The sequence below is a fragment of the Paramisgurnus dabryanus genome, chromosome 16 (genome assembly GCF_030506205.2).
Source record: "Paramisgurnus dabryanus chromosome 16, PD_genome_1.1, whole genome shotgun sequence".
Classification (NCBI taxonomy): domain Eukaryota; kingdom Metazoa; phylum Chordata; class Actinopteri; order Cypriniformes; family Cobitidae; genus Paramisgurnus; species Paramisgurnus dabryanus.
In genome coordinates, this window is record NC_133352.1 from 36,321,602 (window position 1) to 36,337,541 (window position 15,940).

General features: G+C 39.7%; 1 protein-coding gene across 1 annotated transcript in view; it reads right to left on the reverse strand.

Annotated features, from left to right (window-relative positions):
* Positions 1-15,940, reverse strand: part of ctnna1 (catenin (cadherin-associated protein), alpha 1) — a 126,253-nt gene that overhangs the window by 11,090 nt on the left and 99,223 nt on the right. The window contains exons 15-16 of the mRNA XM_065274932.2: positions 14,700-14,881; positions 8,522-8,627 (exon numbers count right to left, since the gene is read on the reverse strand). Coding sequence (XP_065131004.2) covers positions 8,522-8,627; positions 14,700-14,881 — 288 coding nt within the window. The remainder of the gene's footprint in view (positions 1-8,521; positions 8,628-14,699; positions 14,882-15,940) is intronic.

The following is a 15,940-nucleotide window of genomic DNA, read 5'->3' on the forward strand; positions in this document are numbered from 1 at the left end:
AAATGAGTACCTGCTACGCAAAATGCGTACAGGTTGGCAGGTCTGATAATATCATTTTACTTGTGTGGAAACTATAACCCAGTTCTTTATCTGGTTAAAAACTCTTTCAGTGTGAATCTTGGAAACTTTCCATAGAAATTACACAGGAATATATGTGAATTTTGGTACACGGATGAAAATGAGTCAGAAGTTGAGGAAGCTAATGTTTGTATTTGATGCAGTTTGCAAAAACTACAGACATTTTACAAATAATTTCCTTTAATTCCTTAAGTTTCCAACTTGGAATATAAGTTTTTCAACCCAATGTGTGATACCTTTGATGTGCATTTCATTGAGCATGAAGTAAGCCTTGTTAAAATCAAATGAGGTGCCTAACCAGAAAACATTTTTGGAAAAGTTTAAAACAAAACTATGAAGTCCAAAAAGGCATCCTAACCAGGAAAACTCACTCGGTTTCAGACAAAGCTGATATTGATTTCAAAACTGATCTGAGAAATAAAGACCTAAAAGATTTAATTCAACAGGTCTCAGATGTACTGGATGACGCCTGTGCAGGTGCAACAGAATCTGTAGTGAGATGAAAACGCCCGAGCCCTTCAAGTACTTTTTGTTCTTCAGCCACACTACTATTTATTTGGCCTTGAGCTCGGGTCGCCGGCATGCTTGGAGACTGAACTTTCAAGACTTAAATAGCAGACTGAAAGAGAAAACTCCAATAGGTTAGGTTTCTGAGATTCTGCATATGGCAGTGCTTCTGATATTGAGCAAAAAGTATAAATATCAATTTTGGTGGAAATTAAGGTTTTCATAAAAATAAGTACATTAAGCCCGATCTCAATGCTCTAAATAATCATTAAACATCTAAAATGAACTTTAATCCACCAAACACTTCCATCTTTTCCCTATTTAAAGACTGTTACATGAGTAGTTACATGAGTAAGTATGGTGGCAAAAAATACAATTTTTTTGGAGCCATAGGAATGAATGGGGCTAGGCTAAATGCTAACACATTCAAGAAAAGCTGTACAAAGATTAAAAGTGCACGCATTGAAAAAAGATAGATATGTATTAATTCATCTAGGTAAGAAAATAGTAAAATATTGAAAAACTGTGGTGTTTTCCTTTAAGGTATGGATGTAGCGATTTTGCTTTAGAACCTTCAAAAATATTTCTCTCAAAATGAAGTTTGTTGACTCAATCAACGTCCGACAAAAAGTGACAGAGCTACACCTGTTTGATTTCAACAAATCATACATTGCAATGAAGTCGTTTTAATAAAGAATGTCAAGATTTGGTCATTCGGACTCATTCTGCCGGGACTGGTCACATTTATATTCAGATTCGTAAATATGCCAATTAACATAGCGGATGCAAATTCACATTGGAAAATCACAACAAGCCATTGGAAAATTAATAACTAATCAGCCATTAGGACATAACAGCAAAAGAGTTCAGACTAGTGGATGTCCTCTAAGGTACGGCTAAGATGAGAATAAGTGCGGTCTCTTAGATTTTTTCCTCGTCCAATGTAGAGGTAAATTTACAGGCCTGTCACTGTTAAGCAGCCAGGGGCAAGAGCTGGGAATAATCCAACCTGGGCTGGAGCCTTTGGATCACTATAAATCTTCCCTGATTGAATGTAAATCGGAAAAGTACACTACGTATGTCGGTATACATCACCAGACTAAAGCTTGTGCGTTGCCACCCGCAGTCCTGCCACCCTGTTTAATGCCCTCATGTATGTGTGCGTGTAATGAACATGGGTGTTTATTTATGGATGGTGGGGTGGCTCACACATTTACATTATAAATCTCAATTACACAGGGTTATTTGATTAGATGAAAACCTCATAAGACGCCCCCCTTAAGGTATCTGCCTATAAATTGTTAATAAACCGCAGTGCAGACCTTTGTGTGGCCATGACCTAAATCCTGCATCTTCCTTTAAACCTTAATCAAGCTCCGTTACAGCCATTCAACCGAACATTTCTGGCAGCAGCCTAAAAAGAAACAAACCCTCTGTGTCTCTGTACAACGGTGTTATGAATCGCTTGTACGGCAAGATGGTTTCTATACACCTGAAGGGTAAAGTCTGATTCACAGATAAGATGAACCACCCATGGATTTTTAAAAGACCTCTATTCAGGCGCACCATTCGCTTGGGTACCTCTGTCCTGTCTGCATCTTTGGTTGCCCTTAAAAAGCAAGGAGTACATTTGTCACATCCTTATTTTGATTAGACAGGTTTAAGAGTCAAGCCAGCTGGGACGTTTATGTTGCAGTTTCTTTGCTGGCTCAAAGTAATAGCCGACTTATGCAATGCTCTTCTTAAATGTCTTTTCCTGTCACAATTTAAACCACCTACATGTTCCAGGTTTCCAAACAAGGTTTAACTAAATATTTTTGGTCATGTGACCACTATAGACCCCACTCTTGTGTTTTACAGTGTCTGTCTGCAATCTCAGCCTTTACACAAGCACATTTCAATGACATGACAAACTAGACAAGCAGACGGGAGCGATGCTGGGGCCCACTGTTGTGTATTCTGTGACAGGCCTTTGATATGACAAGAGAGAGAGAGAGAGAGAGAGAGTGTGAGTGAGTGAGCGAGAGATAGAAAGCGTGCGTGAGATAGTGAGTACACGAGAGAGTGTGCGAGAGAGAGTGCAAGTGAGAGAGAGCGTGCGAGTGAGTGTGCGAGAGAGAGAGTGTGAAAGTGCGCCAGAGAGTGTGCGAGAGAGATAGTGAGTGCGCAAGAGAGTGAGTGAGTGTGCGAGAGAAAGTACGCGAGGGAGTATGTGAGAGAGTGTGCAAGTGAGAGAGAGTGCGCAAGTGATAGTGAGAGAGAGAGAGAGTGAGTGTGCGAGAGAGAGTGAGTGTGCGAGAGAGAGAGAGTGTGCTAGAGAGAGAGAGAGAGAGAGAGAGAGAGAGAGAGAGAGAGAGGAGAGAGAAGAGAGAGAGAGAGAGGAGAGAGAGGAGAGAGGAGAGAGAGAGAGAGAGAGAGAGAGAGAGAGAGAGAGGAGGAAGAGAGAGAGAGAGAGAGAGAGAGAGAGAGAGAGAGAGAGAGGTTTAACACGCCCTTTATTAGCCTACTTCATGATATTAACATCAAATTTACATTACACCTCAAAAATAGAAATATTAAAACCAACCAAAATAAAATCCAAAAGAAAACAAATAAATAACAAATGCAAAATATCAACATACACATTTCAAAAATTGATAACAAGAATGTCCTCATACACTGTACATAAAACCTCATTAAAACACCAGACATCACAAAAGCACATCACATTATTTGTAAGTTTATAATAAGCAAACTCAATTTTCAATCTTCCCTCTACCAAATATCTAAACATCATCTCAGGTTCAGTTGTTGCAAGCTGTAACCCTTTATTTTTTCTTGTTTTCCAGATTGCTAGTTTAGCTGTTCCAATCAAATAATTTAGTAGACACATTTTTCTTCTCATTGAAACCTTGTATTTCACTCCCCCAATAAACACCTTATCAGAAAAATCTTCATCAAACCCTCTAAAACAAGCTTTAAGCAATTCAAAAAGATCTTTTAGTCTATTACACCTTAAAAACAAGTGTTCTACATCTTCTTGCCTCCCACAAAAACTACATACCCCAACTACCGCTGGATTCAGGTGTGCCACATGCCCGTCTGTAGCTATGGCCCCATGAATAATCCTCCACTGCAGATCAGCAGTCCGCTTCTCTACAGGGGGTTTATACAGGGCGCGCCACCTGTCCCTCACGAGAAGTTCTGGTTGTAACAGTTCTGTCCATCTAGAAGCTTTTTGATGCTTCAAGGATTCTCGATGTGTAATTTTAACTAAGATGCAATAAATTGCTTTCTTACTCACATCCTCGAAATAATCCAATTCAGGAGTCTTAAAAGTCAATATGGAATCCACAAAATCCCCTTCATCCTCCTCATTTATGGCCGGGAGAATTCTCATTTTTGGAAAAAACTGACCATCACTCCTGTCTTGTGTTTGTCTCAGTTCTATCCAGGTCCTAAAACCACTTGGTAATGCATGATATATTTCCTCCTTCAGCTTAGAAACAAGACGCATGGAATTGAAGCCCGTCATCTCTTGAAGAGTCTCGACAGATTTCCAGCCCTGCTCACCCAAAAGATGTCCAAGTTTCCGAACACCATTTTTCAACAAACATCTCCTTACACTGACCGAAGACAGCAATCTAGTCTGGATCAATGGGTTAAAAAACAGTGGTTCTTCTGAAATCCAGTGTCCTACATCATCCATGTCTCTTTCCACTTTGAAGACAGCTTTCCATGTTTGCATCATAGACTTATAAAAAAGTGGGAGCTCCGACAGGCTTACGTCTTCCAACTTTATTAAAAACAAGTGTTTATCAAATCCAAGACCTCCTGCCTTCTTCAACAAGACATTTGCTGTTTTGGCCCAGACGACCTCTTGGTTGTAAAGGAGTCTCTGTACAGCTTGTATCCTAAAGGCCCGGATCCGACTTCTCACATCCACCAAGCCTTGACCACCCTCCTGAATTGGAAGATAAAGGGCAGCTGCACGGATCCAATGCTGTCCGTTCCAGAAAAAGTTCACCAATGTCCTTTGTATCTTTTGAATAAGTTCTTCTGGTGGCTCCATAGCAATAGTCCTGTGCCACAACATGGATGCAGCGAGATTATTAACAACCAGAACTCTACCTCTATAGGACAATTGTGGCAATAGCCAATTCCATTTCGACAATTTGGCAGACACCTTCTCCAGCAAACCCTCCCAATTTTTCTTTTGAAGAGAGAGAGAGAGAGAGAGAGAGAGAGAGAGAGAGAGATAGAGAGATAGTTGAGAGAGAGAGAGAGAGAGAGATAGATAGGTGTGCAAGAGAGAGTGTGCAAGGGAGAGAGCGCGCGCGAGTGAGTGTGCGAGTGCGAAAGTGTGCGCAAGTGAGTGTGCGAGAGAGAATACGCAAGGGAGTGTGAGAGTGCGCAAGTGAGAGAGCGCCCGAGTGCGTGCGAGAGAGAATGCACGAGATAGAGAGAGTATGCGAGAGAGAGAGTGTGCGAGAGATTACGTGAGAGAGTGCAAGTGAGAGAGAGTGCGCGAGAGTGTATGTGAGAGAGAGAGAGAGAGAGAGAGACAGAGAGAGAGAGAGCGAGAGAGAGAGAGAGACACTGGGTAAATGAGTGTCATGATCATTTGCTTTCCATCCTTTTACAGGCTCCTCTGAATCTGATGATTCATCCTTCAGTACGAGGCACTGCCTCTTTGTACATTTTCCCCTCGCCTATGCAGGAAGGTTTGAGGATCAGTCTAAATATAGTCCTGAATAAATATATATATAAAAAAGCTGCCACCTGGTAATTACCCTGCTAATTAAAGACGAATCACACTTAATAGATTCAGGTCTCACACGGGGCTTTCCGTACCTCTTTTAAATTTCTTTCACCTACTGCCCTTAATTCCTTCATTCTCAGTCAGGGCAGAATGAACCCAGGGCAGGTTTCACTTGGGGGAGGGATGCACACATTTAAAAGCACTCAAGCAGACCCCTTTTACACAGTCAATGCATACTTTACTTATTCATGCATGTAGCACTTCAGACTATTCAATTCCCCCAATTATTAATCTACATACAAATCAATTCCACTACTAAACCAACGGTGGGATTACTACAAGAAACCGCAATTTACTTAACATGCGAGTTTGTGTGAAGAACCTGCGCAGTACCCATCTGTTTTCTGCAGGGAATTATCATTGTATTCACCACACTGAATAAGCAACATAAAAGAAAACGTTGGATGCGGCTGGCTATGAAAGCTCTTACAGTCTCTGAACCGGACATTTTGTATTCCTCTCCAATTGGGTCAGCACAGGTAGCTTTACTAGCGACTTGAAAAGTGGAGCTGCGGCTTGCCGGATCAAAGTCTGATCTAAATAAAATATCAAAAGTGTGAAGCTGCAGTTCGCACGAAGACCGCTTATTATGCGAGATTATGTTCAAGGAATCTTTTTGAAAGCATACTGCAGATGTTCACTGGCATGGCTAATTAACGGCCACAAATAGGATAATGCAGCGTATCTTCACGTACTGTGGATCCTGCACTGCGGCACATGGGTAAAAAACATTGAAAACAAATGCAACACAACCCAGACCTTTACAAGGTCACAACGTTCTTCCTGCTAGTTTGTTAGCATTGCACAGAAATAATGCAAGTGTCTTTCTATGAATCTTAAAATCATACCCTGAGTGCGCCATTTAGATGTCACCTGGTAATTTTCATGCCAGCTAGCGCAGCAAGACGCGTGAGTTTAATTAAATGACAAACCGAGAGGCGAGGCCTTCACGGTGGGGTGAGTAATGGCCGACGATTTTGTTGTGCAAAACCCTTTCCCTAGTTCACAATATTCCTTTCTACTGAGAAAAAACTAAGCACATGCCATGGTTTGATGCTCACTGAAATTTTTTCAATATTATTTTCACAAAGCTTGTGAACCTGTCGCTTAGCTTGAGAAATAAAAGCGTTTCCATGAAAATAAAGTGTTGGACTATGGGGATTAAATTCACAGAAGTCTTATAGTATGGATTGTACAATCACAGACTTCATTATCATTTCAAAATGTTTCTAACATTTTCAGGTCACCTGATGTAAGCAAGTCACAATTATTATTTGAATATGTATAAACAGGGTTCCCACACCTTAGTTTACTTCAAATTCAAGGACCTTTCAAGGACTTTCCAGGTCCAATACCCTAAAATTCAAGGACTAAATTTGGGGACACATTTCAAGTGAGAGCAAGGTTACATTGTGTTACCTTTTAAGATACATTGTTACAGTTCCCTTTTGAGGGAACTTGTGCTGCGTCACTGCATTGACACTTTGGGGACGCCTCCAGGGGTAAGTGCATCTGAATGTGTATATCAAATTCAACCAATGGTGAGGCTTAACGACAAAAACAGGGTGACGCGGAGTCAGGAAGTATATTGCTATCTAAAATATTGCCAAAGACGGTGTTAGGGTTAGGGTTTTTATTGTAGCTTTGTTTACAGTGCAGTACAGTACGGCATAGGCACCTATCACGTGGGCGCTCGAGACACGAGATAATCTCCATTTATAAAACTTTATTTGATGTGGTTTGTATATGACGTTTTATTTTATTGACAATTATCAAGAGCGCGTTATTTCAGAACGCATTTAATCCGCTTCACTCGGATGTCAGGTGGATTCCCTTCACTGAGAGTGAACTTTCCGTTTTTATTTGACTAAAACTGGATGCTCTCCCCATGGTAAAATCATTGTACTTTTTCGTAAGCGCTCAATTATAAATAATGCTCATTTACAAATCAGAAGTAATGTTAACGCATCTTGCGGTCACGTGCACGTTATGAAACGGAGCCCGTGCGACCGTCGACTTCAAAGGATTAAGCTAATGCATTATTTCATTATTTGCACATCCACCCTGACCAGTTTACCTTAGCGGGTCAGACGTCTTGACTCTCCGTTGAAAAAGATGGTCAGAAACTGCGGGTGGAGGAAGGAGATCACGCTGGATTTTGTGATTCCATCGATAGCACACTCTTGTTACTGATTGGCCATACGACTTGTCAATCATCCCCACTTTCTATGTGGTGGATGAGCCCAGTGGATTGATTGGACATATTTTTCTTTTTTCTGTTGCTTCTTTTGAGTACTTCGCGCGGCAAAGGGCGTCATCAGGTTTTTGCGTAGTTTAGAGTGACAAATCATACCACCGTACTTTGAGGTCAAAATGAGTACCTGCTACGCAAAATGCGTACAGGTTGGCAGGTCTGCCATATTCGCATAGATGATATAAGCATTTAAAGCTAACAGTTTAGCATGTGTGCTTCAAAAGTCTAGAATAATATGGATTTTTTTCCAGAAAACTCTGTATATGTAAACTATAAATGAAAAATATATATGTATATTTTCCAGGGCCTTGAATTTTTTGCACCAGATTGACAAACTTTCAAGGATTTCAAGGACCCGTGGGAACCCTGTATGAACTAAAACCTCCAGGAAACACCTCAATATGTGTCTGCTACCACATATAAGAGGCTTTCATTGTCAATAATATTTGAATAACACTCCTACATCTCTCTTGATTTAAAATATTTGTACTATTACCTCCAAGAAACATCTAAACGGTGCCGCACAAAGTATAATTGGCTTTTCTTCCCAACAATGTTATGTTAATGTATAATACTCTTTCGTCTCCTTTAGTTAACAATAATGACTATTGTGGTGGATGTGATATGTTTTTAGGTTTACGAATTAGTCAACGTGATGTTTGGAATGACTTCTCATGAAATAAGAAAAACTATGTTTCAGTCGTATATCATCTGTTAATGTAGATGGCATGATTTTGCAAGTGTGTTTAATCTACATGCAATGGAAACTTAGCTACAGTAGGCCCTTATAAGAATTCAATGTCTTTAGTATAACACAAGAGCCAGTGATGGAGCATGTGTTTAGTATTCACCAGCCAGTGACGGAGCTATGTTGAACTTACTTGATCTGCTATTGCACGGCCCAGCTTGTCCATTCTCGAGCCAGCTTCAGCAATCTTCTTTGCAGCACTGATCACGTCTGAAGTGTTTTTGAGTGGTCCTTTACCCCTAGGGAAAACATTGAAATATAAAAATTACACACAAACAAACACAGTTTCATTCACAGTTACTCTTCTGTTATATTGTATTATGAACTATGGATGATAGGCGTCAAGACGTCATTTTGCAGCCAACTGCTCAGGGCAGCCCAACATGAACGATGCTATTAGGCCAAGACATCAAATCTCCTCCAATTGATTAATCTCATTTAAAAGAGGATCCCCTCCAACATGCTTTCATTCAGTCTTAGCTTGAAGACAGAGATGTAAGAAGAAATGAGAGACATCAAAGAAGTGAGACGGACAGAGAAAGAAAGACAGATGGTTTAAGCTAACAACAATTCCCACCCACTTCTGTAATGTTTGGTCAAGTTTCCAGGGGTCACTGCCACTTCAGTTCATTTAATCGTTCTGGACTCATCCGTCCCTGCGTCCCATGTCGCCCCCCTCCCCGCAGCGCTCCGGTCGAGCCATTTGCCAGTTTTGTGTGCCCATGAGGGACTGCGGGGCACAGTTGGCAAGTGGCGCAACCTGGATTCAAAGCTGCTCTCTTCAGGCTAAACCCAACAATCCAACCCACAACAGATGGAATTTTGTGTTCCTCTTTTCCCCTAAAGTCATTACGACTCAGTGTCTGTGGTTCAATGTTTTTCAGAGAGGATCTTCCCACGAGCACATAATAAAGCACAGCATCACAAGAATTAAAAACGCCACAAAGAGCTACCAACAAAAGCTTAAGTACATTTATAAAACTCAGATCTGATTTCCCTCCTCAGATTGGGATTCAGAGTTGATGTGACTGTAGATCAAGGGCGACTCCATTTCACTTCACAATCCCATACTGGAATATTCAAATCTGAAGGAGTGCCCGTGAATTAGTCACTGATACTCGTTCCAGATGGGGTAGCGCAATTGTGCGTGCGGTTTATGGCTACTCAAGCACTGGCCCACAGCATGCACAGACAGGTGGCTCCAAAATATGCGACATGATTCTAGGAAACGCATGCTTTATTCATGAGCAGAAAGGGACGTACACAGAACTGGTGGCAGGGCGCTCCTCTGCAGATATTGAGGCTCTCGAAATCAATTTCCTCTTTATTGCATTAACCTTCACAGGACTGTGTACCTACTCAAGGTCGAGGGGCAATAATTTGGGCAAGGACTGAATTAACTCGCCGAGACCTTCGCTCGGCACATTTCTCCAGGTGACACATCAGCAACCATTGCCATTTTTCATGCAAATGCCACCAAATCTGTGCAACATTACTGACAGATGTATTGCCGCCTTGTTGCTTTTAAATTTAGGACAATGACAGATTTCAACAAGTCAAGATGTGGCCGTCTCAGTTAAACCTTCAACAGAGATAATGCCATCAATTCAATAGAACAAACAATAAATGTATGCATTACATGGCAGCAACAACTAACAAAGAAAAATGATAATGAAAACAGTTGACATGAAATGTCATCATTGATTAGTTAGGTTCACTTTATAGTGGGATAAAACTAATCAGAGCAAAAGCATTGAAGTGTTTGACCCAACCATTACAGAACTACAACACTTCAAAGAAAAATAATAAAAAAAAATCAACTAATAAAAGAACAACAACAGACAGATGAAAGGCCTGATGTATATTTAAGAAATACTTTTCATTTATAGGCTGAGATTATATGCTGTATTTACTGTGCTTTAAAAATGTTTATTATAAAATCAAAAGTCAAAAAGCTTTATAAAAGCTTGGTCAATACAAATGATAAGACATTAACAGAAGGTAACTCTCTACAAGTTCTGCAAAATGATGTACACTACCAGTCAAAAGTTTATATGCAACATTTTTTTTCAATCCAACTATGTAAATGTAGGAAATATATTGGTGACTAAATTAATCCAAAATACATCAACAATGTTATATATAATCATCTAAAGTGCAGTCATTTCGCCTAGAAATTGCAAAATTGTTCTTGTGTCATTTTATCAAGAAACTTCTTGAAGTTTCACCTTAGAAAGAATTTTAAAGAATATTGAAGGAGTTACACATTTAATCTGGGCTCTAGGCTTGGGCGGTATCCAAATTTTGATACCATCAAACCGCCTCCCTATTTTACCCCGGTATACGGTATTACCGTATATAATAATTAAAAAATTATGACGTAATCAGACGGCTTCACTATAATGTTGGCTTGTGCCTAAACCCTTTAGAAACTGAATACCAAACACTAATACTGAAACAATAACAAAATAACCTGCACAACAATATTAACAACTTTTATTAGCAACAACTAGCAGTTTATGAAAAAAGTTAAATACTAAGCTCAAACAGAATTAACCAGTTGTCGGTTAAAAAAGTGATCTCTAAATTAGGCTATTATAGACAGTGGACTAAACGCGACTACAGTTAGCCATCTCATTCCAATTTCCAGGATATTTTTGTGTGAAGTGAACAAATCCCTCACACTCAATTTTTCACAACTTGCCTGTTTGTACTTATAAACCAATAAAAACATTTGGCGCAAGGTCACGGCATTTGGGTTCTGGCGCAAGGTCACGGCGTTTCGTGCACTCGCGTTGCATCAAGCTAAAATTTAATCAAAGCAACAGTCTCAGACTTGAAGAAAATTGCTGAACATTTAAACCTATTTTCTGCACATTCCACCATATTTTAATGAAATAAAGTCCTCTTTCTGTTAACTTTAATTTCTGCATATTCCAGCAAATAAAATAAAAATATTTTTTGTAAAATCCAGCAATAAAATATTTAAAACGAAAGTCTTTCCTGGTTGTATTCAGAATTATTAACATTCACGTCTTTTAACAGTAAAGTGCAGATTAAGTTTTTTTTTTGTAAATCATTAGACATTTTTACCACTTAATTAGGTTTTGCTTTGTAGAAAGCCTTTCTTTAAAGTGAATTTCGTTTTGTATAAATTGTGTCTTAATTTTAATAAATGTTTTATCAACCAATTGCACGTATTTAATAAATTAAAAGCAAATATAGTAGACAATATAATAACCATGACATGGAGGCGCCGACACGGCGCGTTCGCTTGCATTGCATTGTTAACTAGAACGCACGGACCTCATCATAAATAAATGAAACTCATACATCAGCATTTAATATCTTTGCTGCATTTTTCTAAAACAGACAAGGGCTTTATCGCGGCTTGCATCAGCAAAGCATTGCATCGTCCATGTTGCACTTAACAGAAGTTAACACTTGTCTTTTTGAAAAATAAAAAAGTAATAATAATTATACAAAAGAGTTGTTCTAGTCGTTATTAGAAGGCAGTTAGACCTGCCTTGGCGGTGCGTCTTTAATGCATTCTGAAGGTGCCTGTTTTATCGTTTTGCAGTCTATTAGGCAACATTCCGCATAAGATGGGTTTAGATTTGGAATTACATTACATCTACATTTTAGTGCTAACTGATAAGGTGATGATGATCATCATCTTTCTTTATTATTTTTAGCACTACCTCAAACTTAAGCGCCGTCTCTCCGGAGCTGTCATTTTCTTAAATAAGCCGTGGCAGTGTTTCAAATGAGCTTCTAATAAGACAAACGCCTTTATTTTCCACGCGATCACCTTACCAAAACCATTGAAACTAAGGAGTCATTTGTCCTCTGATTACATACAAGCAGCATACAAGCTCCTCGGCGACACGTTTGCGGGAATCATGTTTCGCATGAGCCGGAGGCAGAGCAGCAGAGAGATGCGACAGAGTTGCGAAATTGCAGGCGCGGCTCGAAATGGCTGTTATTTCAAACAGCGTAACTTGTTTTAAACTAATCAGTTAATGGCTCGGTGGTCGTTGAAGAAAATGTTTAGTTTTCGCCATCCCTAATTTAATATTTAATCCTTGTCTGCTATATAAGTTCATTGTTTTTTTTTAAAGGCCGGTATGGCGGTATAGAAATTGATACCTTTGCTATTTTTAGATCCCGCGGTATACCATATTACCGTATTACCGCCCAAGCCTACTGGGCTCTTATTGGCTGCTTTTCCTTCAATATTTAATAGTCTTATGCTGCGTTCCAGGCAACCTGTAACCCGTAACTCACGACTTCAAAACCACGACTCACGACTCTGAACTGGGAGTACATCGATCTAGTACGAGTTCACAGGTGGGAAGTCACGGGTTTGACTGCCGTTCCAGTGCACTTTCACCGGTAGAAGGTTGTAAAAACACGAGTTACAGGCTGCCTGGAACGCATAGAGTCGTGAGTCGTGGTTTTGAAGTCGTAACTCACGGGTTTAAAAACCTGCCTGGAACGCAGCATTAGTCATGAGTCTCCATCATTGTTCCTTGAGGGCACCTGTCCTGCATATATTAGTACCAACCCAAGTTTGAGACCCATGGTTTAAATAAACTACTTCACAAATAATATTATGAAATAAAAAATATCATTTTTGTTATTGTCTACAAAAGAAATTTCAAGCATTTAACCATACACACACCTTCAGATTAAAAGATTTTTCAGATCATAGTTAACATTTTAAAAGTTTTGACTGGTAGTGTACATATTGAGAAATTCACTTTGATATGTTTGAACATAACTGTATACACAACCACCCTGTAATGATAAAAATCAGCCTTTTAAAATCCATGTGAAACATCAATAGTCTCATGGCATACGTTGATGTCACTTGCACAGGCCCCGCCCACAGATATCCAAAGACAACAGTTCGGTCATAATTTAAATCTTTACAAGATTCATTATGAACATTGAAGTAAGGGGATTGTTTTATTAAAAATATGCTGTATGTTTTAAGCTCATATGCATTTAAAGAGACACACGCGCACACAAAAACTGCACTTTTCCTGCACCCCCCCAAAGTGGGCCTTTTTAACAGTGACAATTGAGACTTATTTTACATCTTGAAATGCCATATTATGTGACTGTTAACTAATAACAGTTTGGCATCAGCTGTGGATTTTAAACTAGCTGCAACACTCTATTGACCAATCAGCATCTGGAACAAGAACAGGTCAGTTAGATTATTTTTACTGCCGGTCTGGTAAATGTGCATTAGTCTGTTGGAATATTGATGACATGAACATTCATTGTAGTATGCAGGAATGAGGGTTCCTGAACACAAGGAAAAGACGGATAAGGGTACCTTTTCTCCTACCAGGTCTTTAGATAAGGTGGCTATAGATAAGTGAGAGGCATCCTGGAGACATTACAATACACGTACATCGCCTATTCGTGTCCTTTGTGTAGTAAGCATAGGCAGGGAAAACGGATAGACCAATACATTTTCTCTATCTCTCCATCACACAGCGTGTCCTCGGGGAGAGCAGATGGCTGTTAACTCTTAGGTGTGTGGACCATGAACATCTTCTCGGTCACACCTACAATGTGCCTTTCCTTCATTCTGCCATTAAAAAGAAAAGGACCGCAGATGACCTTTTCTTCTGCTGTGTTTGTTTCTAGGTGAAAATACTCTCCATATGACTGAATAACCAAAGTCACTTTACTATTTTTCCTGCAACAGCATTCATAACCACAATCGAACTGTATGTGATGGAAACCCACCCACAACCGATTCTGACGCGGTGTATACTTGTGTTAAAAAACAAGGATGAATAATTTCTCTAGCCTACAACCTCTTGTCTTTCACACACACAGGAGGATATATGAATCACGTATGACAGAAAAACAAAGAGGCAGGGAAATGAGGCACGTAAAAGCCTAAGAAAAAAACCCCACACAGCTCATTTGCTTCCACTAAGAGGGAAAAGAACTGCATGAGATGGAACCAAGCGCTTGTCTCGGTTAATATTAGGCCTCACTAATTGATGGTCGATTTAAGCAAATGACAGGGGAAATTAGGTATAAAAACCAGACCTCACCAGATTGCCTTTTAATATCAGAAAAGGTTTCTCCTCCAAGAAAACGAGTGCACATTTCACTGCCAATGCAAACTGCCATACAAACCAATATAAAGCTGAATCACTGAGCCGGCACATAGTGAAACCCAAGCATTAATGCATGGCCAGAGAAGCCTATTGGGTTGAGTCTAAGAGGTTTGTGTGTGTGCGCTTGTAAGAGAGGCAGTAAAGAGGGAGGTTTGCTCTTACCTGGTGAAGTCTGTCATCTCCATCATAATCATACACATCTGCTTGGCCAGAACGATGATGTCATTACCGCTGTCATCCCACTTGGACACCTCAGCGTCCAGTTTGCTCTTTTCCTCCTGGAAACTGGCCACCTGCTCTGCAATCTTCGCCTTCTGCTCCTGGGGTAACTGAGCCATGATTGCCTGCCAATCCACAGATAACATTATATATATATATATATAACAAATCCCATAGAAACCTGCACGACACACTGATCTATGACAGAATATATGACAAAGGATATGCAATTAATAAAAGAAAATTGGTGTTTAATCGCCCATGCTGGTTCTTTTCATCTCTCTTACACCTTCCTTTGTCCTCTCTCTCTCTCTCTCTCTCTCTCTCTCTTTCTCGCTCTCTCTCTCTCTCTTTCTCCCAGCGTGAAATGGGTAAGCAAGAGATTTTACAGCTTTGGCTGATGGTGTAAAGGCTATAAAACTTCATTTCTTCAATTCTGTTCATAACATTTTGTGCTGAGCAATGCTTGGTGGATTGTGTATGGAGACTCAACAGTAAGGGTCTTATAACTTAAACTTGTCCAGGCCCAAAGTGATGAAGCAACGACTGATAAAAATTCTAACAAAACAAGCAGAAATATTGTTTAATGGTTTCTATACCCGTAGCTATTTAATACATACACTGCTCTTCTCATAAACATACATTACTCATCATATATAAACATACTGTTACTTGAAATTCTCAGTTATTTTATGTTCATGAAAAGCAAACCATTATAAAGAAATGGGAGACGTGTTCTCTGACCTACATTTTATCCAGCTCTCCTACTAAGAATTACATTTTTTGGCCCAATAAACTGAAATTGTTGTTTAAATGTGGAGCACCAGCACACGTGACACACATTAGCCCACTGACTGGGATTCCCACTGGAACAGAGGACTAAATCAAAAGCCTCAGGAGGATAAAACAGGAGGCAGGACAGTGATTACAGATTTATATAATCATATTCTCATTCAAGCACAAAACATCTACAGCCCGGTTTTATAAAAAACTCTTCAAACTAAAATACAGCTCGCTTCCCAGCACAAGATTCAATTGAAAATCTGAGCTCCCTGCAAAGCTTTCTCTGAATAAGAGTCTTTTAGTTTGAGTCTTGCACTCTTTATGAAAGTCTCCTTCCTTTGGAGCTGAAGATTTTTATTTTATTTTTAAGTTTACATAACTGTATGAAGAAAGAAGGTGAG